The sequence below is a fragment of the Apodemus sylvaticus genome, chromosome 10 (genome assembly GCF_947179515.1).
Source record: "Apodemus sylvaticus chromosome 10, mApoSyl1.1, whole genome shotgun sequence".
Classification (NCBI taxonomy): domain Eukaryota; kingdom Metazoa; phylum Chordata; class Mammalia; order Rodentia; family Muridae; genus Apodemus; species Apodemus sylvaticus.
Genome location: NC_067481.1, coordinates 49,093,736 through 49,121,019, shown reverse-complemented (window position 1 = coordinate 49,121,019; position 27,284 = coordinate 49,093,736). Strand labels below are relative to the sequence as shown.

At 50.1% G+C, this 27,284-nt stretch overlaps 1 protein-coding gene and 1 long non-coding RNA gene across 2 annotated transcripts; one reads left to right on the top strand and one right to left on the bottom strand.

The window, feature by feature from the left end:
- On the bottom strand, positions 1-6,182 carry LOC127694749 (uncharacterized). The gene is made up of 3 exons (XR_007979852.1): positions 6,038-6,182; positions 5,775-5,862; positions 1-281 (listed from the first exon to the last, which is right to left on the bottom strand). It is a non-coding gene; the product is annotated as an uncharacterized LOC127694749 (long non-coding RNA).
- Ccdc92b (coiled-coil domain containing 92B) lies at positions 5,135-26,932 on the top strand. Its single transcript, XM_052196405.1, has 4 exons — positions 5,135-5,359; positions 15,961-16,113; positions 21,146-21,193; positions 23,451-26,932. Exons 1-4 carry the CDS (start codon positions 5,275-5,277, stop codon positions 24,062-24,064), a joined length of 900 nt encoding a protein of 299 aa, XP_052052365.1. The 5' UTR covers positions 5,135-5,274; the 3' UTR covers positions 24,065-26,932.
- Positions 26,933-27,284: the final 352 nt, after the last annotated feature.

Sequence of the window (27,284 nt, the reverse complement as noted above, 5' to 3'; positions counted from 1 at the left end):
ATGAGTACACCACCATTGCTCTCTTCAGACACACCAGAAGAGGGCATCAGATCCCATTACAGATGGATGTGACACCATGTGGTTGCTGGGATTTGAACTCAGGACCTCTGGAAGAGCAGCCAGTGCTCTTAACCTCTGAGCCATCTCTCCAGTTCCTGCTTCTACAATCTTAAGGAGAGGTTTTGTGAATCTTGTAAGTTTCCGGGAACTTCCTGAAGCTCTTAAATTTCTTTAGCTTCTTCCATAAGCCTCTCTTCTGAAGGGAATGCTTCCACAGCAGTCTAGAAACATGAAGAAAAGTCATAGTAGAACTTGAAACATCGTACTATGAACATTACGTACATCAACATGTTCATGATAACCCCTAGAAGAGGGGTTACATTTGCAGCTCAGTGATAGATAGAATGCATGCCCAAGGCCCTAGGGTTGATCCCCAGCACCCCCCAGTAAGTAAAGAAAGGTGAAAATTGACAATACACAAAAGTAATACAATAGTAGATTTAGTGTGGTAAGATAGCAGGAATAAGTCGGGCGGTGGTGGCACACGGCTTTAATCCCAGCGCTTGGGAGGCAGAAGCAGGCGGATTTCTGAGTTCGAGGCCAGCCTGGTCTACAGAGTGAGTTCCAGGACAGCCAGAGCTACACAGAGAAACCCTGTCTCAAAAAAACCAAAAAACAAACAAACAAAAAAGATAGCAGGATATTTTTGTTGCTGTGCTTTTAGCCTGTCAGGGTAGAATTAGTAGCCATACCTTTTAATCACAGCACTGGGGAGGCAGAGGTGGACAGGCAAGCCAGTACTGCATAGAGAAACCTCCATCTCAAAAGACATTTTAAAAAAAAAAAAAAAAAAAAAAAAAAAAAAAGGAAGAAGTGTAGACCTAAGGGGAAGTGTAGACTATGTGGTGTAACAAAGTTAGTGGAAACTGGGAAAAGAAAGGAAGAAGACCATATTTATACTGGATCACCAAGAATTTGGGAATGAGTTGTCCAAGAGCAGAGAAACTGACCTAATTTTAGGCATAGGCAATTAGACACCACGGGATCCTTTAAATGGATCTCAATCAACTGAACGCCAGGTTGGGGGCAGGGGTGAGTAAACACAAAGTAAAGTGACATACACGTGTAAAAATGGGGAAAGGTGAGGTGGCAGCTCCTGATCTGCCTGCCCTGAATGGAGGAGTAGTGGACAGGGTTGAAGTAGAAGAGGTAAGTCTAAGACTCAGTGTGATCTAGAGCACATATCACCACCACCACCACCACCCCATCACCATCACCATAATCATCATCATCCTCGCCATCACCACCATCAAATCCATCATTTATCACCACCACTACTGTCATCTCCTATTGACAAGCTAGTGGGCCAGGATTGGTCAGCGACTCAGGAAAGTTAGAGCTGAATGCAGCATCCAAGCCTTGCCCATTGTGGCGATCACCACGATCACCACGATGGTGCTTTCAGCCACCGCTGGGTTCCCATCTCCCGGAGGGAGGCCTGATAATGCTGCAGTTGTGAACTTTCTTACCACTAGGTAGACTAGGGCTGTAACCCTGGCTCCGCTGCTTCCCAGATGTGGGGCTTTGAGTAATCTCCCTTCAGATTCCTTTTCTCCATCCACAGATAGGAACTGCCTTTGCCATAGAGTCCTCAGAAGCTAAGAGGAGACTGCATAGAGACAGCGGCTGGCTCAGAGTACGTTCCACTCTAAGGTGGGTTATATACTTCTGTGTGCTTTTTCTTTTACTTTGCTACAAAATTAACTTCAAAAATAGGGGGGAATTCTTTAAATATTTAACAAAATCCCTGGCACACACAAAGTGCTCCGTAAATGTTCATTGTTGCCACTGTCGCTGTGGGCACGGTCATCTTAGTGACGCCTTTCACGATGACTCTAGGCCTCCTCCAACCTCACCTGCTGTGCACACAGCTTCACTGCTATTACTCTGTAACAGCTGATGGTTTCTACAGCTCCTCCAAGGAAACAGCTCTAAGAAACCCAGCCTGGAGCCCAGCCCCTGGCTCGTTCGTGGTGGTTTCCCGTTCCCTGACTCGCTTGTGGTGGTTTCCTGCTCCCTGGCTCCAGCTTCTTTGCGGCGCTGCTCACTGCTTGGGGGCTTTTACAGGTGATTTAGGACTTTTCAGGTAAATATTTTACAAGCAAATGTGTTGCGAGTTTCTAGAGGGCAGCTGTAGAGGGCTCTCATATCCAGCGGGTCCTGGTTGAACTTGGTTGGGTACAAGGACTATAAGGAGCACATCTTGTCTCATGTTTGCAGCCTGGATGGAATAGGGTTACCACTCAGACAAGTCCCTCTGGCTGTTTGCTTTAGCTGCTGAAAAGCCAGAGTGCCAGGACAAGGAGAACATCTGGGAGTTGGTCATAGCAATCCTCTCCACATGTGTCTCACACACACACACACACACACACACACTATATTTGAACTTTACCTCATAACACATTTAAATTTTTTTTTTGTTTTTTACTTCATTTTATGTGTATGGGTGTTTTCCCCAAGTGTGTGTGTGTGTGTGTCTGTCTGTCTGTCTGTCTGTCTGTCTGTCTGTCTATCTGTCTGTCTGTGTATCACTTGCATGCCTGGTGCCCATGATATCCAAAAGAGGATGTCAGGTCCCCTGAAACTGGAGTTACAGAAGGTTGTGCGCTGCCATGTAAGTGCTGGGAACTGAACCTGGGTCCTCTGGAAGATCAGCCAGTGTTCTTGACCCACTGAGCCATTTTTTCCAGCCCCTTACATTTTTATTTTATGCATATGGGTGCTTTACCTGCACAAATGTCTCTGCAACATGTGCGTGCATGGTGCCTGGGGAGGCCAGAGGAAGGCACCAGATCCCCTGGGATTGGAGTTACAGATGGCTGTAAACTGCCGTGTGGGTGCTAAATCACAGTCCTCTGGAAGAGCAGCCTGTGCTCCTAACCACTGAGCCATCTCACCAGCCATCCCTTGAGATACTTTTATAAGAATCCCGTTGATAGATGTTGCCCTTCCCAGCATATTGAAGAAGTACAATTCTGGAGGGGACAGTGGCTCGTGCCTGTAATTCCAGCAATCCAGAGTTGAGTTGAGATTACCACAAGTTCAAGAACAACTTTAGCTTCTGGATCAGACTCTGTCTCAAAAACAAAACAAAACAAGCAAGCAAAAAGAACAAGAGGAAAAGGAAGAGAAGAAGGAGGAGCTCAGAGAAGCTAAGAGTTTTCTAGAATTTTCTAGAATTATTTAGCTAGAGGTAGCATAGCTAATATCAGGTTTCAGATTCTTTCTTTTGGAGACAGAAAACATCTTTTATAGTTCTGATACTTCATACAATTGAGTGCATTAGGTAGTTTATCATAGCCCATATCTCTGCAGAAGACCCATATACACACAGCTCAGGTATACTGTCTTGTAGGGGCAGGTAGGAATTGAGAACAGGACCAGCTGGCTTTCCCAACCAGGAATTGCTTAGGCATGACGAAAACCAGCCTACAGCAGAGCTACAAACTGCAGATCATGTGGGCTTCGAACAAAACACAAGAACCTATTAAAGACAAAGTGCCGGTCAAAACAGCTAAGACTTTCAATTCTTTAAGGCTTAGATTCTGCCAAGAGAAGCTAAAGACTTTATTCATTGACACCCAAGTCCAGTTAAGCCTCAGAGATTTACAAGAGAGCTGAGTGAGGTGGTGTATGCATGGAATGCCCACACTCAGGAGGCTAAAACAGGAGGCTCTGGAGCTTAAGGCCAGCCCAGGCTACAGAATGGGTTCAAGGCCAGTGGCACAGCAAGACCTTATTTAGAAGAAGAGGAAGCGAAAGGAAGAGGAGAAAAAAAATCTCGAGCTGGTAATGCACATCCTTGTACTCAGAACTCAGGAAACAGGCAGGAAGATCTCTGTCAATTCAAGGCCAGCCTGGTCTACAAAACAATAGAATTCAGGCCAGCAAGAGCTACATACATAGTAATGCCTTATTTAAAATAAAATTAAGGCCTTCTAGAAATTTGGCTCGAGAGGAAAGTAAATATTTGGCTGGTAATGGAGTGAGGTATTCCAGACCAATCCTGAGGTCTGAGTCCCCAAACCCCACCTCCCCCTTCAGCAAGGCAAGGTAGGGTTGGAAGCGAGTTGCCTTTGGGAACTCCGAGCCTCCTACCATTCACTCACATCCCCTGCCTCAGCCGTCACGTGTACAGGTGTCTAGTGAGCCCCCACACTGTAGTGAGCACTGAACAGGTATTAACCCACTTAATTCTCACAACAACCCAATGGTGCACCCCACACACCATCATCTCTCTATAGAAGAGAAAGATACTCATGGAGCCAGCACTCTAAGATGGGCAGTATCTCTAGAAATCTGTTTACAGAAGAAAGGAGGAGAGGGAGGGAGGAAACGGAGGAAGAGGAGGAAGAGGAGGAGAAGAGGAGGAAGAGGAAGGAGGAGAAAGAAGAAGAAGAAGAAGAAGAAGAAGAAGAAGAAGAAGAAGAAGAAGAAGAAGAAGAAGAAGAAGAAGAAGAAAAAGAAAAAGAAAAAGAAAAAGAAGAACCAGACTCAACACCAGCAGTGCCTTATACTTTTTACGAACTTTAGAATTTATAAAAGATCTTCTCTTGGTTCTGGGTATCATCATATAAGAGGTGAGGTGATTCACCCAAGGTCACAAAACTAGTGAGACATCTGGCACAGCTTTGCTGCCGCCTTGATCAGATCAGGAACTCATTTTTAGACTCGCCAGCAGCTCTCAATACCCCAGCTCGTGGGTACCCCAGCCGTTGCCTGGCAGGCTGCGGGCGCTGCCTCACTTAGAGAGGCAGATCGGATCCTGGCCTGCGGGCCTGGGCGCTGTCCGCGGTGCTGATCAGTCGCCGCGTCCCCGCTCGCCTAGTCGCCTGAGGTGTCTCAGGCTCCCTCCTCAGCTCCCAGCCAGGGCAGGACCCGAGAATTCGGCTGCTCGCGGGGTGCAAAGGCTTGGCTCCTGGGGCTCCCCGAGGTCCCGGAGCTCCCCTCCCCCGCCCCAGCCTCCCTTCCCCCCCGCCCCGCCCACGGCCCCTCCCCGAGCGCCCCAGGTCCCTCCCTTCCCCCTTATCTCTCCCGCCCCCCGCCCCCTCCAGCTCGTTCGCCAGTTCCGGTCACGTTGCTGGGTGTTTACGCCCGAAGCCTGCCCTGGGCCCCCCACCTCTGCGCCCCGGAGCCCCCCGGAGCCTCGGAGTCCGCGCCCCACAGCTTCGCAGCAGCTGATGGCGCCGCAGCCCGGCCGCGCTCTGCGGATCCATGAGAGCAGCTAGCGCGGGAGAAGAGCTCTTCCCGAGACCCAGCGAGGCCCGGGCCCGGCCCGGTGGCTCTCTCGGGTCCGCAGGTGAGCAGGCCGGCGGTGGGTGTCGAGGGTGGGCGCTGGCCGAGTGGCCAGGGTGATGAAGAGAGCGTCCGAGCTCCGGCTCCGCCTGGAGGGCTGCGCGGGGTCGGGCACCGCAGCGGGAGGCGGGCAGGACGCGGGCTGCTGGCAGAAGTTGTCCTCCGCCGCTAGACCCGGGCCCTTCCCGGCCTTGGCGGGGAGTCCAAAGCAGTCCACATCACCACTCGCACCGTTCTTCCTGCTCTTCGTGTCCTGCCTGGTCCCTTTCTTCCCTATTCTCTGTGGTACCCATACCCCTCAACCCTGCCCCCCCACCCCGCAGCCCCCCTGGCTCTGAGTGTCAAATTCGAGGCACAAACTACAGAGCATCAGGATTGAAAGGGGGTCCAGTTTTTCCCGACACCCCACTCCCACGTACCTGAATCCTCAATAATGCTGAGGTTGGGGTTGTGGGATCTTTAGTGGAGCGGGGAGTCAGAGTTGAGGGGTGTCTGGGAGGAGGGACTCTGTAGTGCAGAGAATCACAGGTCCTTAGAGAATGTCTCTGCCATCAGCCCCCACCTTGCAGACAGAGTCCAGACACTTGTCAAAGGCCAGATCTTGCTTCCAGACTCGTCCTCAGGAGAGCCAAGGACTTGGAGGGGGCGGCAGAGTAATTATTTTTTTAATGCGTGTACTTACTTGCCCTGGTGATTCCCAGTCAGACTCAATTCATTCGCTCGGCTTCACTGTTGGCTGTGTGGTTTGTTTCTTGCAAGGGATTCCCAGAGTCCAAACTGCCGGCAGGAAGGCTCTAAAATGCAAGGAGAGGTCAGATTTCAGGAGACAGAAACTGGGTGGAGTGTAGAAAACTGGGGGGGCGGGGGGGGCATACAGGGAGAGTTTGTCCAGAGAGCAAGAGGTAGAACCCACCCACCTCAAAAAAGCCAGTTTAGCCCCCAGATATGAAGTGTGGTTGCCATAAGAGAAGCTTTATGTTACAGAGTGAGCGCCTCAGAGTGTCTCCTAGGTGTCAGCCCAGCTGTGCACGTCAGGCAAAGGGCGTTAGCTCTCCGAGGTCCTAGTTCTTCATCTCTGGAGTGGGTGGATGCACAAGTAGGACTGTCAGTATAGAGTTAAGGTGAGTTAGTGTGTACGGTGCTGGGAACAGTACTGAGTGTTAGTGTGTGCTAGCATTCGTGCCTGGGGCTTCGGGCCTGGACCTAGAAAGGCTTCTGAGATCTGTGCTCCTCTTGCCATGGGCTTCTGAGTCAGATGGTGAACAGGAATAATGACTGAGAAAATTAAAGAACATATAAATAGATTCGTTTATTTACTTGTCCATAACTCTGCCTCTCCCAGCTCGTAAATCTGCTTTGGCTTTAGGGGAAGAAATAGCATTTTCCCTAAAACAAGGATCCTAGGAGCCATGCGTTCTTACAGAACGTTGAGAATGGTACAGAGAGATTCATTTGTTGACCCAACAGATGATTTTGGCCCAAGGAGGAAAAGAGACAGTAGGAGTGAAAACTGGGACAAGACATCAGTCAAGGCATAAGACGGGGCACACGGAAACTCCATGGGATCCAAGGGGCCAGGCTGCTCCTCTCCCAGATGCTATGCTGGCTTGAAGGAAGGATGGGGCAGAAAATAACTGGGGGAACATGGAACAGGCTGAAAGGTGGCAGGGGATAAGGAGAAGTGTAAGCATCTCAGGGAAATTGTAAGTCCACTCGGGTCTGGTTGGCGTATGCCTGCAGTCTCAGCGTTCAGGATGCTGGGGCAGGAAGATTGCTGTGAGTTGGAGGTCAGCCTGGGTCACAGCACGTTCCTGTCCATCCTGGCCTACAGAGTGAGACCATTTTAACAACAACAACAACAGCTATATATAATTAGTTAATAAAAATAGTTTCAGACTTTTATTTAGTGGGCATCTTTTCTTATTTAAAAGTTTATCATAGTAAGGACCACTAAAAGGGGCTGGAGAGATAGCTCAGCATATAAATTCAGAAGACAGTCTGAGTTTAATCCCAGATCCCAAAATGGCATGAGAGAACTAACCACCCAAAATTGTCCGTTAACCTCTACATTACAGTGGCATGAGGGGACCTTCCCTCCCCCCCGCCCGCCACCACACACACAGAGTACACCTATAAGAATATATATGCAGTACTTTTTTTCTCAAAATTAAAGATCACTAAAAGTGAAGCCAGCCAACCCACTGGGTGTGGTGTCACACACAAACATGCTTTTAACCACAGGACTCAAGAAACAGAGATAAGCAGATCTCTGTGAGTTAGAGGTCAGCCTGGTCTACATAGAGAAATCTTGTTCCATGGAAAGAAAAACAGAGAGAACTGAGCCACCATCATACCCTCTGATATCTGAACCCATCTCCGATGCTGAATTCTAGAGCTAAGTAGAACAAAAGTAGAGACGCCATTGGCTGAGATGACTCAAGTCTCGAGTGCTAGGATTCTGCACTTCCTGTGGTACATTGAACCCAAATAACTGTAAGAACTGAGGAGGGGAGACACTGAGTTCCCTGTGCTCCATGACAGTTATGGGCAGATGGGAAGGGAACTGGAGACCCTGAGATTAGCAGGAGCTGAGTTACTCACCAGGATCAGGAGGCAGGGCCTCAGAGAGAAAGAATTATTGGGGCCAGGAAAATGTTTTAGCAGATAAGGGTACTTCCTGCCCAGCCTGGTGATCTGAAGTCTTTACGACCCATGTCGTCGACAGCATGAGTGGATTCCCTCCTTGTCCTCTGACCTCCTCTCATATGCTGTGGCATGCATGAGCTTGACACATAAATACATACATAAATAAATGTAATTTTTAAAAAATTTAAGTCAGATTTGTGCCAGGATCAGAAGGTCCCTGAGCCAGCTTCTTTGCTGATGGTTGAGGCCTTTCTTGCCAGTTTTCCCAAAGGGAAGAGATCTCTGTACCTTTCAAATCCAAGAGATATGTGTCAGCAGTGTTTGGAGTTAACTATAAATTTTGCACCTTGTGTCACAGATCCATTTTATTCTTGGTGATTTTTTTGCTTTTTGGTTTGTCTGTTTTTTTGTTTTTTGAGGTTTCGTCTTGTTTGTTTTGTTTTGTTTGTTTTTTATTTTGTTTTGTTTATTTTATTGAGACATGTTTTTTCTGTTGCCCAGGCTATCCTGGAACTAACTGTAGACCTGGTTGACCTTGAACTCAGATCTACCTGCCTCTGCCTCCTCAGTGCTGGGATTAAAGTTGTGTGCCATCGCCAGCCTCCGTGCCTTTTTTTAAATTACATTTTCTTGTATTTATTCTGTGTGCGGGGGATGAGTGGGGGTGCATCCATGACATGCGATGGTACGCCTGGGAAGGTCAGAGGAAAGGCTCGTGGAAGTGGGCTCTCTCCTTCCACCATGCTGAGTCCAGGTCTCACGCCCATGACATCGAGGTGGGTAGCCAACACCTTCACACACTGAGTGAGCATCTTTCCAGCCCTTAGGTGACTTGCTGTTGCTGCTGCTGCTGCTGCTGCTGCTGCTGCTGCTGCTGCTGCTGCTGCTATTGTTTTGTCAAGCTATAAAATTAACATGAACCTAGAACACCAGGAGTGGAAATGTAGAAGCAACACAGATCTGGCAGTGGTCAGGATGGTAGACAGAGGTAGAGGATGTGAGACTCAGCTGGGTTCAGGGGAGAAGACAGCTGGCAGCACCAACCCGTCAGCTGCTGCTGCCTCTTAGACTACATCTAGGACACAAGCGTCTGCTGCCCAGCAGTTCTAGGACTGCATGTATGTCATGAAAACCTGCTGTTTTCCTGCCTCCCTGCTGACAGACTTGCGACTCCTCAGCTACAGAGTTCCGGCTGTTCTTAGTTCCCTCTCCCCACTCCACCTCCTCCCCTCCCCCAGACAATCCACACAGTAATGCCTAAGAATGAAAACTTGCCAAGATCATTTGCAACCCAAATGTCTGCCCTAAGAAGAAAGAGCGGCCTGCCTAGTTGGAAGTGAACGGTCCAGCCCGTCCAGGAAAGCGCAGCTGGCTCGGCCTCCCTTGGCCAGCTTCCAGACTCCAGGGCTATCTGGGAAAGACTTTCACCCTTCACAGTTGTCCGTGTGGTAGTGAGTGGGAACAGACAGTTCCTCTCTTCCTCCTAGGGTAGGACTACACACCTTCATCCTGCAGGTCAGCAGGGACACAGGCCACACAGATGGGAGAAGACAAGAACCTGGGATGCTATTCCATAATAGAGCTGGCGGGAGGCCCTAGAATCACGGGTTCTTACCCATGTGTGCGTGTGCACTCCTTGGTACACGCAAGCCCATTCTCTTCCCAGTATAGACATATCGTTTCAGAGGCATACAACGCATCTGGTTCTCCTGCGCTAGGAGTCAGAGTATGAAGTACTCCACCTGACATCTTTCTTCCCTGCGGGCCCTTGGGAATGTCAAACTTCATTGTGTCTGTCTTGATCTAGGGAACCAGCATTGCCATCAGTCCATGAACTCCCCCAAATCCACACCCTTGTGCATTCTGCAGATATTTACCGAGTGATTCCTATTTGCTACATACAGTGCTAGGCACTGGGGAACTGGGGAAAATAAAACAAGAGTCCTTCATCTTCTGTTGCTAACAGTCTGGCAAGGGAAACAGACAGTAAACAAATTTTCCGTGCGCTCCTGTGCCAGGGAGTTCATGAAGGAATAGTGCGAGGGAAAGGAGCGGGAAATGACAGAAGTCTCTTTATTCTGAGTCATGGGGAGGAATGAGCCGTGAGGTAAGACTGGTAAAAGGCTTCCCTGCTGAGAAGAGGCTCAAAGAACCTCAGCAAAGAAGCCAGCGGTGGGAGACCAAGAGACAAGAGCAATTGACTAGAGGCAGAAAAGGCAGGGTTTGATTAGGACTTGGGTTTATGCCCCCCTCTGGTGCTGCACACCTACACTCCCAGCACTGTATGGGTAGAAGCAGGAGATCACAAGTTTGAGGTCCTTCTTAGCTACAGAGCGGGACTCCAGCTCAAAAGCAGAAAAGGAGGCCAGGCCTGTGAGAGGGCTCAGTGTATACAGGCACTGCTTCGAACCCCGAGAGCCTGAGGTCCATCCCTGGGATCCTCACGGTGGGAAGAGAATCAGCCTTCTGCAACTTGCCCTCCGACCTCCACGCCCATGTTGTAGCATGTATAATCAGTAAATGAATTTTTTTTTTAAGATTTATTTATATATAGTGTAGCTGTTGTCTTCAGACATACCAGAAGGGGGTGCCAGATCTCATTACAGATGGTTATAAACCATCATATGGTTGCTGGGGTTTAAACTCAGAACCTTCAGAACAGCAGTCAGTGCTCTTAACCACTGAGTCATCTCTCCAGCCCAAATGAATGTTTTTTAAGGAAAGAGTTGGATGGTGGCGGCACACATCTTTAATCCCAACACTGAGGCAGAGGCAAGTGGATCTCTTGAGTTTGAAGCCAGTCTGGTCTACAGAGCAAGTTCCAGGATAGCCAGGTCTACACAGTGAAACCCTGTCTTGGAGACAAAACAACACGTATACACATATGCCAAAGAGATAGCTGAGCCGTAAAAGGTGTATACCAGGTTTAGTTCCCAGCACCACTGTGTGACAACACTCAACTGCCACAGTGTTAGCTTTAAAGCAACCAACAACCTCTTCTGGACTCCACAGGAATCTACACTCCCGCACGCACAAAGACACAGGCAGGTGCACATAGTTAAATAACTTTGGGTTGGTGTGTAATGGGAAGCATTGAGGAGTTTTGAGTTGAGGACAGGAAGTTATGACAGCCTTAGGTCTGTGGGCAGGAGGTTATGACAGCCTGAGGTCTGCTGAAGGAGATTTGGCTCCTCAGTGAAAAAGAATGGGGCAGGGCAGAAGCAAGAAGCCAGGTCTTAGGGCACTGCACTGGTACCAGGGGGAAGCTGGTGACTTGGGTTAGGGAGATAATGCTACGGGTTACATTCAGGGTAGTTTTATTTTGTGGCTCGAGCTCAAAATCAACTTAAGAACTTCCAACCTTAGACTCCTAAATGTTGTGGTTATAGGCATAATGCTACCCCTGGCCAGTAGAGTGATTTTTTTTTAAACCTCAAGGACCCTAGATGAAGAGCAACAGGCAATCGATGGCTGCAAGAGAGGGAGAATCTCAATCTTCTCTTGAGATGAACCCCATGATGAATTATCCAATCCCAAGTGAGCAACTCTAAACACATACACATAAGAGTAACACTACATAGTCTCAGTAAATTTTTGTTTGTTGGGGTGGAAATTATGTAATACAGTACTCAAGAATGAAATTATAGAAAATAAAAACACAATTAAAAAAACCAAAACCGCCGGGTGGTGGTGGCTCACACCTGTAATCCCAGCACTCTGGGAGGCAGAGGCAGGCGGATTTCTGAGTTTGAGGCCAGCCTGGTCTACAGAGTGAGTTCCAGGACAGCCAGGGCTACACAGAGAAACCCTGTCTCAAAAAAAAAAAATAACTGTATTTCAGGCCTTTTAATCCCAGTACTTGGTAGATCTCTGTGAATTCAGGTCCAGCCTAGTCTACATAGCAAGTTCCAGCATAGCCAGGGCTATGTAAAGAGAGACTTGTCTCCAAAACAAAACAAAAAATGATTCAGTGGTAGAGGTGCATGCCTTTAATCCCAGCACTCAAGAGGCAGACACAGACAGATCTCTGAGTTTGAGCCATCCTGGTCTACAAATTGAGTTCCAGGACAGCCAGAACTACACAGAGAGACCTCTAATAACAGTAATCATCGTCGTTAATTAAAATAAACGAAAAAGGATAGACTGGCAAGATGGCCCAACAGGTTAGGGCAGTGGCCACCAAGCCTGACAGCACGATTTCCATCCCAGAGAGGTCGGAGAAAACCAGCTTCCATAAGCTGTCCCTGGCCTTCCCTCACACACTGTCATTCGTGCACATGTGCAAACACACAAAATGGATGAATGCAAAAGATAATTTTTTTTTTTTTATTTTTTAGAAACAGGGTTTCTCTGTATAGCCCTGGCTGTCCTGGAACTCACTTTGTAGACCAGGCTGACCTCGAACTCAGAAATCCACCTGCCTCTGCGTCCCAGAGTGCTGGGATTACAGGTGTGCGCCACCACCACCCAGCTGCAAGAGCTATTTCTTAAAGAGTAAATAAAGTTGCTGGGCAGTGGTGACGCACACCTTTGATCCCAGCACTTGGGAGGCAGAGGCAGGCAGATTTCTGAGTTCGAGGCCAGCCTGGTCTACAGAGTGAGCTCCAGGTCAGCCAGGGCTACACGGAGAGACCCTGTCTTGAAAAACCAAAAAGAGAGAGAGAGAGAGAGAGAGAGAGAGAGAGAGAGAGAGAGAGAGAGTAAATAAAGTTATTAGCTCAGTTTCTAAGAAGCAGGAGTCTGGTGAAGTTTAACTGGGTTTTTCCATTGTGAGTTCATTCAAATGGCTCATCTGATAGGTCATATCCATAATTTTAATTAGCTCAAAGTCAGTTGAGTAGGAACTGTAATTACATCTGCAAAACCCTTCCACCTTATTTCTTACTGTTTTGTCTCATTGAAGTTTCTCCTGCCATCTTTTGGGGTTCTTGTTTTTTGAGACAGGGTTTCTCTGTGTAGCTCTAGCTGTCCTGGAACTCACTATGTAGACCAGGCTGGCCTTGAACTCACTAAAATTCAACTGCCTCTGCTTCTGAGTGCTGAGGTCAAAGGTGTGCATCACCACTGTCCAGCTGCAGGGTCTTTTTTATGTCTATCACTATGTCCTCTCCCCAGACTAATGCTCTGCAACAGTAGACGGATGGATGGATAGATGGATGGATAGATGTGTGGATGGATGGATGGATGGATGAATGGATGGGTGGATAGATGGATGGATAGATGGATGGATGGATGGATGGATGGATGGAGGAATGGATGGATGGATGGATGGATGGAGGATGGATGGATGGATGGATAAAATATTCAACTAAGTTAAGACAGCCTATTCACACAGAGATGGACAGAGAAAGAAAAACAAAAGAATATAATACTGAGTTACTTTTATACTAAGCACTTTATTCTTTTGGTCTGTCTGTCTGCCTGCCTGCCTACCTGCCTGTGAGGTATTGTCTAGTGTAGTCCAGACTAGCCATGAGCTCATTGTGTAGCCCAGGATGACCTTGAACGTCTGACCCTTCGTCCCACCATACCTAGCTGGTTAGCTGGTACTTCACATTTCTTGTCTCCTTTAATTCTCACTGGTATTCTAGGACTGTTAACATATTTACTCGCTAAAACATTTTTAATTTTATTTTGTGTGTATGTATGTGTGTGTTTTGCCTACATTTATATCTGTGTATTTTTGGAGGCCAGAAGAATCAGATCCCCTGAAACCGGAGTTACAAATGGTTGTGAGCTGCCATGTAGCATTGGGAAATGAGAGAATCCAGACCCCTGGAAGAAGAGCAGATGTTTTTAACCACTGAGCCATCTCTGCAGTCCTTTTTACCTCCATTTGACATCAGGAAAATATTATCTCTCAGAGGTTAGCTTTCATGCTCAAAGCCAATACAGAAGGTAACGAAGAGAGCCAGGATTCTCACTCAGGCCTGTTGCCAGTGTAAACATGGATAGTGTGTTTAAATTGAAGAAACTGGACATCTGTATTCCTAGCTACCTGCGAGACAGAGGCTCTAGGATCACATGAGCTTACAAAGTTGAGACCTCAGTGTAACATAACAAGACCCCACCTCAAAAATCAAAACCAGAGGCAGAGGCAGACAGATTTCTGAGTTTGAGGCCAGCCTGGTCTACAGAGTGAGTTCTAGGACAGCCAGGGCTATACAGAGAAACCCTGTCTCAAAACAAACAAACAAACAAAAAAATCAAAACCAAATCCTTGGGACTCTGTCTCAAAAACAAGTAAAGAAGGGACGACTCGGCTGGAGAGATAGGTGTACCCTACCTCTGCACTCAGGGCATGGCTCCATCACTTCAGTGTCTGTAGTTTGAACAGTCTGTATGGTTGCCTGGGAAAATGATTGGCAAAAGTGGGATCATGTGTTATTTCTTGAGCATATACTTGGTCAGTAAGCATCAAGTGCTCTCCATAGCCCAAAGTGCCACCCTGTGCTGAAATAAAAAGACTGGTATCTTGGCTTAGTGGGGCCAGGGGCGGCAAGGAAGAAGGCCCAGACAGGAGCCTATGGAACTGAGGTTCTCGGGAGGACCTACTTGGAGTGTCCTTACAAATGAAAATTCCACACAGAAGAGATGTCTGTCTTCCTGGCCCCCTCTCCCACCATCCATGGAAATCCCCAGAGTGGGTGGAGTCAGGTTCTTCAGATGTTTAAGGAAAGCCCAGGATAGTGATTCATGTTTTGATCCCAGCACTTGGGAAGCAGAGACAGGCGGATCTCTATGAGTTTGAGGCCTGCTTGATGAGTTCTGAGACAGCCAGAGCTACTTAGTGAGACCCTGCTCTTCCTTTAGGAGAGACTTGTGATGTAATTTCACAGTATGGTGCTTGTCTAGCAGGTACATGGTGCCCTGTGAAATCTCCAGCTCAGCAAAAACCAAACAAACATAAATAAATAAATAAACAAACAAACAAACCTTTGGGGGGGGGGCATGTGCTTGTAGCCTCAGCTGCTCAGAGAGCTAAGGCAGGAGGATCATTTGAGCCAGCCCGGGTTTCATAATAGAAGCTCAGTTACCCAAAAATAAATGAACAGCTTAGGGAGTGGCTGGCAGAGAAGAAATGGGCTCTTAGTCCTGGGCCCCAGAGCTCCTGCCTCCACCTTTGCTTTTCTGGGATGCTAGCTACCCGAAACAGTCACTGGGAAGATAAGGCCAGGGAGGGAGGGAGGCAGGGCCTGCAAACCTAGCCAGGAGTAGGACTTGGGCGCATGCTTCTCTGTCCCCAGGTCTCCTTGGGGATCCACAGTCCAGGGCTTCTGATCTCAGCCCCCATTCCTCTCTGTAGACTGACTACCTCCTGCTTTCAGCCCACAGAGGCAGGTCAGTAAGCAGTTCTCCTTTCAGCTTTCCCTCCCCTCTCTGGCCAGGCGCTACAATGCATACCTATAACTGAAGCACTCCCCAGGCAGAGATGGCAGGATTGTGGAGAGTTCAAGGCTGGCCTGGACTGCCTATTAGGACCCTCTCTCCCTGTGAATCCAAGGAGTCATATGGCTGAGATGCATGTGGGCATCATAACCTGACCAGATTTCAGGGTCAGATCCCTTATTTTACCTATGGAAAGCTGAGACCTCACAGAGGGAGAAGGCTGGCCCTGCATGACATATCTAGATAGTGAAGGCTAGACCTAAAGTCATCTACCTGTCTTTGCCAACTTCTGCTCCATTTGTTTGTCTGTCTGAGAAGCAGAAAAGTCAGGAAAATGTGGCCAGCACCCCCACCTCCACGCACCTCTGCGGCTTTAGTCCGTTAGATGGGTGTAACCACCTCCCTGAGGGCGCACTCTCAGTGTTCGGGAAAGCCAGTAGAGAGAACTCAGAGTGGCAGAATCCTCTCCCTAGAGACCAGAGGACCTAGTGTGAAGGACACCACAAGACCTGAAGGTGGGGCAAGGCAAAGAGCCTCTGAAGATGTGCTTTCACATTGTCTTCCACCCAGGTGGGGCCCAGGCCTGGGTTGCCATGGATACCGTGTCCCTGGAGCATCAGATCCAGAGCGTGCAACGCCACATCAGCTTCCTGAAGAAGGAGCAGATGGCCCTGCTTCGAGACCTGCACCTGGAGATCCTGAGGCTGCAGAAACGCTGCTCAGGTGAGGTGAACACTGGCCCCCAGGTAACTAGAGTAAGGCAGGGTCACCATCACCACCACTGGTTTTGCTGGTGGGATGCTCTCCTTGAGTTCCTGTGAGCCTAACACTTCTGTCGCATCTCTTTTCTGAATGAGAATTAAGACTCGGGGTGGAGTGAATTCTAGAAAAGAGCTGAATGTGATAGAACTTGATTGTAACCTAGTACCAGGGAAGGTACTCAGCTCCATACTGATTTCTAGGCCAGCCTGGGCTATGTAGACCCTGTTCCTCACCCTCTCCTAAGCATCTGTCATCCTTCAGGAATTCCAGGTTGGGGAACCCAGTGGATGTGAGTGAGATGGGGCAGAGGCTAGCTCATTGTTGGAGCATTTGCCTAGCATCTACACAAGGGCCTCAATTCCATGCCCAGCATCACAGACATAAAATAAACATATATCTAGCTGGACATGATGGGGCATACCTTTAATCCCAGCACTCAGGAGGCAGAAGCAGGCAGATCTCTGTGAGTTCTAGACCAGCTTGGTCTACATAGGGAGTTCCATGTATGTTTGGCAGGACCCTTTCTCAAAAAATCAAAAAATAAAATAAAATAATAAACTAAACATACATCAGAAAATAAAAGGGCTGTTGAGAGTCCAGGATGATAATCCAGTTTGAGCAAGATGATGGAGACTGAGTACCTCCATGCTAGGGGGAGCTTGCCATCTTCTTGGAGGCTGAGGTGTATGCAGACATCCTGACAGGGGAAAGAAGTGAAGAAATACGGGCGAGCATAGCAAAGCCAGGAAGTAGTGTAAAGCTGTGCTTAGAAGAGACAATAAGAAGTCCAGCTACAGCCAGATCCTGGAGACCGACCCTGACAAGTGCCAGGTGAGTTTGGCTTGTTCCCTTGGTCAGAAGAGAATCAGTGAATGGTTTGGAGCAGCTGGATGCTTCTTCAGCAGCAGCAGAGGTGAACTGTGCCAGAGGGAGTCTGGATATGTATGGCAGAGCCAATAGGAAGGTCCTGGGGAGAGGTGAAGAGATAGTGGGAAACAGCTTGGGGGAAAGGGCTCTCTGGTTGATTACATCTGTGAACGGAGGAGAGACGGGCAAAGAATGACTGGAAATTCCAGGCCTGGCCTCTGATCTTGAACCTACATAGCCTCTACTACCCAGCCTTCCAGAGGTGCGACTGCGACCCAAGTGCTCATGTGTCTACAAGCGCAGGCTTTATGGGTGTTTGTTGATATGAGGTCTCATATAGCCCAGACTGGCCCAAACTCCTTAAGTAACCTAGGATGGCCTTGAAGGTCTAATCTTTCTGCTTCCACCTGTTTGTTTGTTCGTTTGAGACAGGGTTTCTCTGTGTAGCCCTGGCTGCCCTGGAACTCACTCTGTAGACCAGGCTGGCCTCAGCGTCTTTGCATATGCAGATCAAGTTGCAGTAGTCCATGCTAGGCTCCTGGCCATCTGTCTCCCCAGTGACAGGATGGCTCTAGAAGCTGCTTTTTCATCGCAATGACAGTATCAGAGGAAAACGGACTAAAAATCTTACTGCAGATCCTCTCTTTTCTTCTCAATTTTCCCGGATTCTAAGAACCTGGGTCCTTCCATTCTGGACACAGGATAGTTCCCATGACAACATCGCAGGCAGGATCAGAGGGTCCTATAGTCCCCCTGACTGTCAAGTGAGTCTGGGCTCAAGCCTCCTGGTTATTGATTAAGGAGATAAAAATAACTCCGGTCTTGTCTGGAACTGCCACTCTGGGGGCTGAGATGACTGGATCAGGCCCTCCTTCTAGTAGGGAGGGGCAGGGAGAGCAAAGGAACCTGGGAAGGAGACTGAAGGAGGACCCAGGAGGGCAGGCTGCCTGCCTGGAAGACAGAGATAAAGAACATGGAACCAGGTGGTGGTGGTGCGAGCCTTTAATCCCAGCACTTGGGGGCAGAGGCAAGCAATCTGTAGACCTGGTTTACAAAGCCAGTTCTAGGACAGCCAAGGCTACACAGAGAAACCCTGTCTCAAACAAACAAAACAAAAAAGATGAAGACCATAAGACTTGGAGGTAGAAGTTCTGGGCTGGTGGGACAGCCTGGACAATGACACGTGTCCTGTGCTTTAATTGCTGGTCTAGCCCTAGCTAAAGCCTCTCTTTTTCTTCTCATTGCATCCTGGCACCAGCCCCATGTAAGAGAAATGATGTTTTGCTCCCATTTTCCAAAAGAGAAAACTAAGGTTCCGAGAAGTATCCTTACTGACCAGGGTCCTACCATGTACTACTTTCATAGAATACTTATAGAATCCACAAGGACTCACATCAGAAGGTGGGTGGAGAAAGGCGGGAGAACCCAGTGTGGTATCTCACACCCTTCATCTCAGTATTCAGAAGGCAAAGGCAGGCTCATCTCTGAGTTTAAGGTTGGACTGGTCGCTACAGTGAGTTCCAGAACAGCCAGGGCTATGTAATGAGATCCCATTTTGTCTTAGACAAGACACCATGACCAAGGCAAGTCTTATAAAGAACAGCATTTAATTGGGGCTGGCTTACCGGTTCAGAGGTTCAGTCCAGCATCATCAAGATAAGAACATGGCAGCATCCAGGCAGGCATGGTGCAGAAGGAGCTGAGAGTTCTTTGGTCTTTTTGCTTGTTTGTTTGTTTTGGGGGGCCTTCAAGACAGGGTTTTTCTGTATAGCCCTGGCTGTCCTGGAACTCACTCTGTAGACCAGGCTGGCCTCGAACTCAGAAATCCACCTACCTCTGCCTCCCAAATGCTGGGATTAAAGGCGTGTGCCACCACTGCCTGGAGGAGCTGAGAGTTCTATATCTTCATCTGAAGGCTGATAGCAGAATACTTACTTCCAGGCAGCTAGGATGAGGAGGGTCTTAAAGCCCACGCCCACAGTGACACACCTGCTCCAACAAGGCCACACCTACTACAAGGCCACACCTACTACAAGGCCACACCTTCTAATAGTGCCACTCCTTGGGTGAAGCATATTTAAAGCATAGAACATCTCAATAAATAAATAAGCAAATAAACAAAGATAGACAGAACCACAGTGCCACTTGGGGTTCTGTCTCCTAATCTTAAGCCCTGTGGTTAGTGGTTGAAAGAAGTTCACGAAGTTAGTGGCAAAGCCAAGGTCCCTAGGCCATTTCATAGGCCTTGGTGGAAGGGAGAAGTTGGTCCCCAGGAGTCCTAGGCGTGGAGGCATCAGAGGGCTCCCAGTGGCCCCAGGGAGAAGGTTCAGGCTCTGGCCATGGCTAAGGTTCTCTCCTGTGTCCCAGCAACAAGCGGCCTCCCGAGAGAATATAGTTCTGGCAAACTGTGGTCCCTAGAGCATTTTGAGGAGAGAAGAAGAGCAGACCAAGGGCACAGGCCTGACTGTAGGTACTGCAGGGCACTGCTCAGGGGCACAGGCCTGACTGTAGGTACCACAGGGCACTGTTCAAGGGCACAGGCCTGACTGTAGGCACCGCAGGGCACTGCTCAGGGGCACAGGCCTGACTGTAGGCACCGCAGGGCACTGCTCAAGGGCACAGGACTGACTGTAGGCACCGCAGGGCACTGTTCAGGGGCACAGGACTGACTGTAGGCACCGCAGGGCACTGTTCAGGGACACAGGACTGACTGTAGGCACCGCCGGGCACTGTTCCCTGAGGTGCACCACTTTCTTCAGGCTCCAAACTTTACCCCTGAAGGTCCATGCAAGTGCTCCTCGTAGGCCCCTCTGACTCCCCGCTCCCTGCCGCCCTTTTCCCTGCACACTGTCTGAGGTGGAACCCAGAGCAGGAGCGCTAAGCATCTGTCTATTGCTGAGCTTCCAACCCCTGATCCCTCATTGTTCTGAGCTCTGGGAGTTGAGGCTGAAAATAGCAATCACACAGTTGCCCTGGAGATAAGGCGTTGGGGGCACCAAAGAATAAGTAAGTATAAGAAAAATAAGTTCTGGGCTGGAGAGATGGCTCAGTGGTTAAGAGCACTGACTGCTCTTCGGAAGGTCCTGAGTTCAAATCCCAACAACCACATGAGGGCTCACAACCATCCATTATGAGATCTGACGCCCTCTTCTGGTGTGTCTGAAGACAGCTACAGTGTACTTACATGTAATAATAAACAAATCTTTAAAAAAAGAAAAAGAAAAAGAAGTTTGGGGCTGGAGAGATGGCTCAGCGGTTAAGAGCACTGACTCCTCTTCCAGAGGTCCTGAGTTCAATTCCCAGCAACCACATGGTGTCTCACAACCATCTGTAATGAGATCTGATGCACTCTTCTGGTGTGTGTCTGAAGACAGCTGCAGTGTCCTCATAGACATAAAAAAATAAATAAATTTTTAAAAGAAAAAAAAAGAAAAAGAAATTCTTCTTGGGTGCCCAGGAAGAACTTGTTCCTAAGCCAGAGAGACTTGGTGATGGCATTCCTCAGCTGTGTGCCCCTGAGGAGTCCTTCCCCAGCAACACCGAACCAGAGCCTGGTACATTGTCTACCACTAGATGGCACTGTCCTCCTGAAGCCCTTCTTGCATGGTGGTCAAATGGGATTTGGAAAACGACAGAGATCTTTAGACAGTAATACAGGTACAATACTGGCCATGTAATTAGTACCGTGTGTGTTCAGTAAGTAGCTTCTATTTCTGTTGCCTCCCGAGCATTCTTGGCACTGCGGCATTCGTCAGTCAACTAAGCTTGCATGAGTGAGGACCCTGTGTTTACAAGAGTCCTCCACAACCATCTGACCCGGTGGCATAGTACGCCATAGAAAAAGGCAAATATCCCCTCATTCCCAAAACAAGACAGGATCGTCTGCCCACAGAGGTGGTCTCTGTGCTCAGGCCTAGGCACAAAGCCTTCGCTAGGAAGATCCCTGGCCCCAGAAACCCCGGGCTCAGGGTCTGCCTCTAGCGTGGCTTCCCCTGCTGGGATGAGAGGTAGCTATGGGTGGTGGTGTAATGCTGCCTGCGAATCTGTCCTTCATTTAATGGAGCTGTAATTTCCTGACATGTACACCCACCTGGGCACACAAACTCCTCTGTTCTCTCTTCCCTAGAGCTGACCCACGACCTGGAGATGAGAGAGGTCCAGTCTCACCAGCAAGGTAAGAAGAATAGCTCTGGGCTGTGGTGGGAGGTGCCTGAGGCCCCGGAAGGTTGAGTTTCCCCGAGCACTTTTAAAATATCTTATATATTATTATGGCAGTGGGACATAGGGAAGCCTGAGAGTTTCTGGGAGTCAGTCGCTTCTCTGCTTCTACCAGTTGGGTCCAAGGGATCACACTCAGGTCATCAGGCTTGGCGGCAAGCCCCTTTACCTGCTGAGCCCTCTTACTGGACCACGCTGACTACTCATTGTCAAGGACGGCCTTGAACTCCTCAACCTTCTGCCTCCAAGACTGAAAAAGGAAGATGCCCAACACTGACCTCTGGCTTCTACAGTGACATATACACACACTGCACACACCTACAAACACATGAATGACAGAATGAAATTTTAAAAGACTTTGAGTCTCACTTGGGCAGGGCATTGTGGCACACATCTTTAATCCCAGCACTCAGGAGGCAGAGGCAGACAGATCTGTAAGTTCTAGGCCAGCCTGGTCTACATAATAAGTTCCAGTACATCCAGGGTTACATAGGAGACCCTGTCTCAAAACAAATGAACAATGAGGTGCTGTAGCAGAAGTTCCAGTACTGAGTGACAAGATTAGGTCCAGACTTAAATGTCAGAAAGAGGAACATCGGCTGGGAGGCCTCCGCTCTGGCAGTGTTCAGAGGATTCTGAGAGAATCACTCGAGAGAGCCAGAGGGGTGCCTGGGGCTTCAGCCAGTTTCTTCATCGCGCTATATCAAACTCAAGGCCAGCCTGAGCTATACAATGACACCCTGGGACAATCTGTTTTGTGTTGAGATACTGCCTCACTCTGTAGTCCCAAATGCCCTAGAACTTACTGTGTAGAGCAGGTGAGCTTCAAGTTTGTGGTCATTCTCCAGCCTCAGCCTTCCAAGTGTTGATATTACAATCATAAACCACCACGTTGGTGCCAGAAGAATTCATAAGAATTGACAGGAAGCTGGACAGGATGGTGCATGCCTTTAGTCCCAGCACTTCACCAGAAGAGACAGGAGGATCTAGGTGAGCTCCAGGCTAGCCTGGTTTATATAGCAAGTTCCAGGCCAGCCAGTGCTATATTGTGATATTGTGAGATCATTGTTTTTTGCTGGGGGTGGGGGTGGGGGGCGAGGAAAAGAAAGAGGGAGGGAGGGAGGCATACAAATGTGTTAAAGTTCTTACACATCAAGAGCGAGGAAGGCTGGGGATTTCTGCGCTGAACTGTATTAAGTCCTACAGATTGCTTGGTGAGGCCGAAGATGAGCTAGGAACCATGGGAGCTCTTAGACTCGAGCTGGCTCTGTCCACTTCTTCACATAGCACTCGTGGACACTTCCTGGAGCCTGAAGGAAGGCGCACTCACTAATCCTGACGCTGAGCAAGGCGGTACCTGACACTTGCACAGCTACTAGCTTTCCTTTCAGAAGGCTTTTGGGGTCACCAGAGCTCAAGCCTCTGCTCTGTAAGGAACGTATCCCCCTCTGCCTCTGAGATCCCAGGGTATAGATGGGGAGTAAGGCCCACAAGGGGAGGGGTCCTCAGCTCTGGCTCTGCATAACCACCTAGGGATACCTCAGAAGTGCCATTTCTAGGACCATTTCCAGAAGTTCTGGGTTAGACCAGTCAGAAAAAAAAAAAAAAAAAAAAACCAACAACAACAAAAACCTCACAAAATGGCCTATGTGCTCTGTGGAGGAAGGGACGCCCGCCACCTTCTGAGCACACCTATAGCTAGCTACTCAGCCCCTGCTTTTGTCCTCTGAGCACAGGGCTTTAGCACAAGCCCCCCCACCCCCCCAGGAGTATCCTTCTCCAGAAAAGGGACTGTTCATCCTAGCTCTCAAGCCCCTCCTGCCCAGAAGCCTGCCCTGATGGCATCACATCCCCCCTCCCCTAGAATCAGAATATTAATCTCTTTCTGACATATGTCACACTGGCAATCTGACATTTGTTTATGATTATTTACTATGCTGCTCTGCATGCTTCATGAAAACATGGGCTCAACACAGGGCCCGGAGAATCAAGGCCCAACAGATCGCTTACAAATAAACGATCAGTCAGAAAGGATTTTGCGTTTAAACTGGAGAATTAAACGCAGAGAGTAGAACACACAAACGCAGAAAGGTAAAGTCCCTGTGGCTGAATTTTGAGGCAGAAGAGCGGGGAGGAGGGGGTGGCTTCTGGGTCAACTGAAATATGTTTCAAGCCTTTGAGGGCACCGTCGCTTTATTTTCCCTTCTCCGCAGAGGAGGCGTCCCGTGAACTGGAGGGCAAGTGCCGCGCGCTGGAGTCGCAGCTGGAGGCACGGGCGGCGGCCAACGCGGAGCTGCGGCGGGAGGTGGCGCAGCGGGAGGCGCTGGTGTCCGCGCTGCGCTGCAGCCTGCGCTCGGAGGAGCGCCGCTTTCTGGAGGAGCTGCGCCGCCGCAGCCACCGCGCCACGGTGCTGGGCACCGAGCTGCAGAAGCACACCGAGGCGGCCGCCTACCTCTCCTGCCAGCTGCACGCCGCGCGCCAGAGACTGCAGGCTCCCCGCTCTGGCGCCTCGGCCGCCGAGCCCCGGGTCCGCCGGCGTGCACAACGGGCTCGCCGTGCTCCCGAGGCGGCCGCCAAGGCTCCGGGCCGGGACTGGGCGACCTGGGAAGACGCCGATCCCATGCCGGACCCAGCGCTCTTTCTCTACCCACGGAGGCCGCCGCGGCCCAGCGCCCGTGGCCCTCGCCCTCTGCAACGCCAGGAGATGCGGGACCAAGACGCCCTGCACCCCGTGCCACACCAGGAGCCCCGGTACCGAGGCGGCCCACACCCGGGGCCCAGCGAGAGCCCAGCCGCCGCGCCCAGCGCCCCGGGGGATCCTGAGTAGGCGCAGGGCTGGCGGCGGCAACCGGGAAAGCAGGCCTGGCCAGGCGGGATCAGGGATGGGGTGGAGTCCAGCCGGCAGATCCGCCCCAGCTCCGCCACTCGCTAGAGCCGCCCCCGCTTGTGTGTTTCCCGAGATGAACCGTCTTCTCCGGAGAGGGAGCTCCTTTGCAGAGGCAACGCCAAAGCAACGCACCTTTTTTTGTCGTGCACTGGCAGTAATGACCCTAATCTGTGTACCACCCCCCAGCCCCTGGGGGGTAGGGGGAATGGGGTCTTGCCTGTCCCTGGAAAGCTGACAATCCCTGTCCCTAGGGCGGGAGAAGGCTGGGTCTGCCTACAGGAAGGAACAAGGTGGCACTTGGCGCCGCTAGGCTCTCAAGCACCCCTTCCCTGCTTTCTCCCCTCCCATTCACCCCCCCCCCCCCCAGCCCTGCCCAGCCTTTTGCTCGGGAGAGGCAAGCTTAGGAGCTGGCTCGTGTACTCGGAAGTAGCTACTCCCCACCCCACTGATAAGTCCTTGAAGGTGAGCACGGAACACTTTAGAATCTATTTTAGAAGTCACACCCTCTCAGAGCCGCTGTGTTCCTGGTGGCAGTTGACTTACAGAAAACAGTAAGGCTAGACCCTTGAAGCCAGTCACGGAAGAGGAACTGATTGGTTCTTCCCAGGTTTGTCGTGTAGGGGTGCAGGCGATTGGAGACAGGCAAGCTGGGGCTCAGATTTGGCTTGGCAAGGGCAGCCAAAAGGGCCTCTCGCCCTTCTGTTCCCGAGGCCACTTTAGAGACTTCCCAGTCCTGTTACAGGTGCTAATCCTGCCCAGCTTCCCAAACAGCGGCCGCACCCAGAGGCAGGAAGGAGAGCCTGGCTTCTCTGAAGTGGCAGCTAGCCTTAGAAACTTGATTTTTCTGGAGAGGAAAGTAAAGACTGGTTAGACCTTGGTGGTACCCATCACTGGAAAGGCCTCTAAGCCTGTAGAACCTGGTGATAATGGGGTGCTCCTGTGTGGTTGGGAGTGGTAAGCAGAGAACAGAATCCCTTTCCCAATTCTCACTACCAAAGGCAGGCAGCTTCTGTCCAGCTCATGATTGGACCCCATGTCAGAGCCCCAGAACCCCACTCCACCACTCTTGGTTTGACCTGCTTTGAGTCTTAAGTGCCTGTGAGGTCTTCCCTGGGGCTTCTGAGAGAAGATACCTCTCTTCACCCAGACACTGGCCCCCTAGCAGGTCCTGGCCCTGGCAAAGGCACCACATTGTATGTGTCACCCAAGGTCTTGAGGTAAGCAGTCTGTCTCTGCAGTTGACAAACTTCTTCAGTCATGGCCACCAGGAAGAAAAAGAACTCCTAGCTCATGTCCTCGGCTCTGTAAGAGGAATCAGGAATTTGGCAGGTAGCCAAAGGCAGTGAGCACATTCTACCCTGATCCTGCACACAGGCCCTCCCTGAAGGGCAGCAGAGGCCACTGAGCCATAGCTAGGCTTGGGCTAAGCTGTCTAGCTATGGTAGCTGGATGCAGAAGCAGAACCCTGGATTCCCTCCTAGGGCCCCCAACCTCTACCCCTTAAGCCCAGCAGCAATACCTGTCCCACTTGTCACTCACCACCCTGTCCATCTGGACCCCGCCTGTGTGAGGGACCCCCTCTGCTCCCCTGGAGGTGCCTGAAGGTCCGTGGGAGAGGAGTGCTACCTTCTTGGGTCACCTGCACAGACCTACACCTCTTGGAACCATACTTTTGGGGTGAACAGGGTGACTTTGTTAGGTTGACTTTTCTAGAGAGAGAGCTCTTTCTCGTCTGTCCACCCACTAAAAGCCATAGCTACCCCCAGCTAGCTTCCCTTTAAACTATAGCAATAGTTCTCTTCCTTTTCTCTTCTGGGTACCCAGGGTATTCAGCTGCCTCTATCAAACCCCATCCCTAGGTTCAGACAGTAACCTACCTCCCTTTCCTCACATGACCCTGTCAGTACCTCCCAAATCCTGTTCCTCTGCTCACAGCAGAGATAATGATATCTGTGAGGTGTTTGCAGAGCTTCCAGATGAAAGGGTCTAAGGGTACCACTGGAGATCTCGGGGTGGGGGTTGGATAATGCAACTCTTCTGTCAGTGAGAGTGATAGAAAGGCCCAGGCAGATCCAGGATTCTGGTGTTATCAGCACACCCTTTCCCTCTTGTGGAAATGAGGAAAGACTCCCTTCATTGGTCATCAGGCAAGGACTGCCTCAGGCTCCCACTCTGGGACACGCCCTGCCCTTAGCTTCCTTCTCTTCCCTTCAGCCACAGCCCAGGAAAGACCCAGTGGCCAAGAAGGGAACCAGCCATTTAATTTCTCTGTTGTACACATCCCCATCAAGAGACTGAGGTGGTTCACGTGGACACGCAGAGTCCTTAGCGGGTATCCCACATTGCAAGCGTAGGCAGACCAGAAGGAAGAGCAGTGGTGGTGTCCTACATTCTAGAAGCCATTCAGGAAGGCGTGAGCGATGCAGTCCGGGGTTCTACACCCTTCATCACTGTATCCTTGCCAAGGCAGCCTGTTCTTTGCGGACCAGTTCTGGGCCAAGATGGGGCAGCTCATCCCTATATGAGCAGCAGGGTAGAGTCATCCTGGATGGAGGTGAAAGGGAAGGAGGCCAGAGGGTGTGAAGCATCTTCTCATCTGGGGTCGGGGGTCTCCTAGGCACCCATTCCCACTTTTGTGCCAGCCTGGAATGGGAGGCGTGCAGGGCAGAGCCTGCTCCACATTCTCTGTTGGCTGCGCTTTTTAATCCAGTGCTTTTCAGAGTGTATTCACTCACCTACAGAAATAGAGCCCTGTGCTGTAGGGGTGACTGTCATATGCCTTATTCTTAATAAAACGTTTGGAAAACATGGAGTCCATTCTCTTGATGAGAGTACTGTTGCTGACCTGCTGCTGTTGCAGCAGATGTAGGGCGGGGAGGGACAGATGAAAGAGAGAGATGTGAGAGAGACAGTAGCTTGGAAAGCAATGGGTAGAGTGAACCAGATGCCTGAGACAAAACCACTCCCTAACCCCACTCCCCACTCCCAGACACATAGTATGCTCTTTAGAGCATAAGGTACTTGCTGAGGTGACCTGGCCTGGCCCTCTGCCAAGGCCTGCCAGTCTCTCCATGCACACACACACACAAACACACCCCCTGAAGCCTGAACAAACTCTGAATGAATGGGATCTCAGATGAGAGGCTTCTGAACAGGCCAG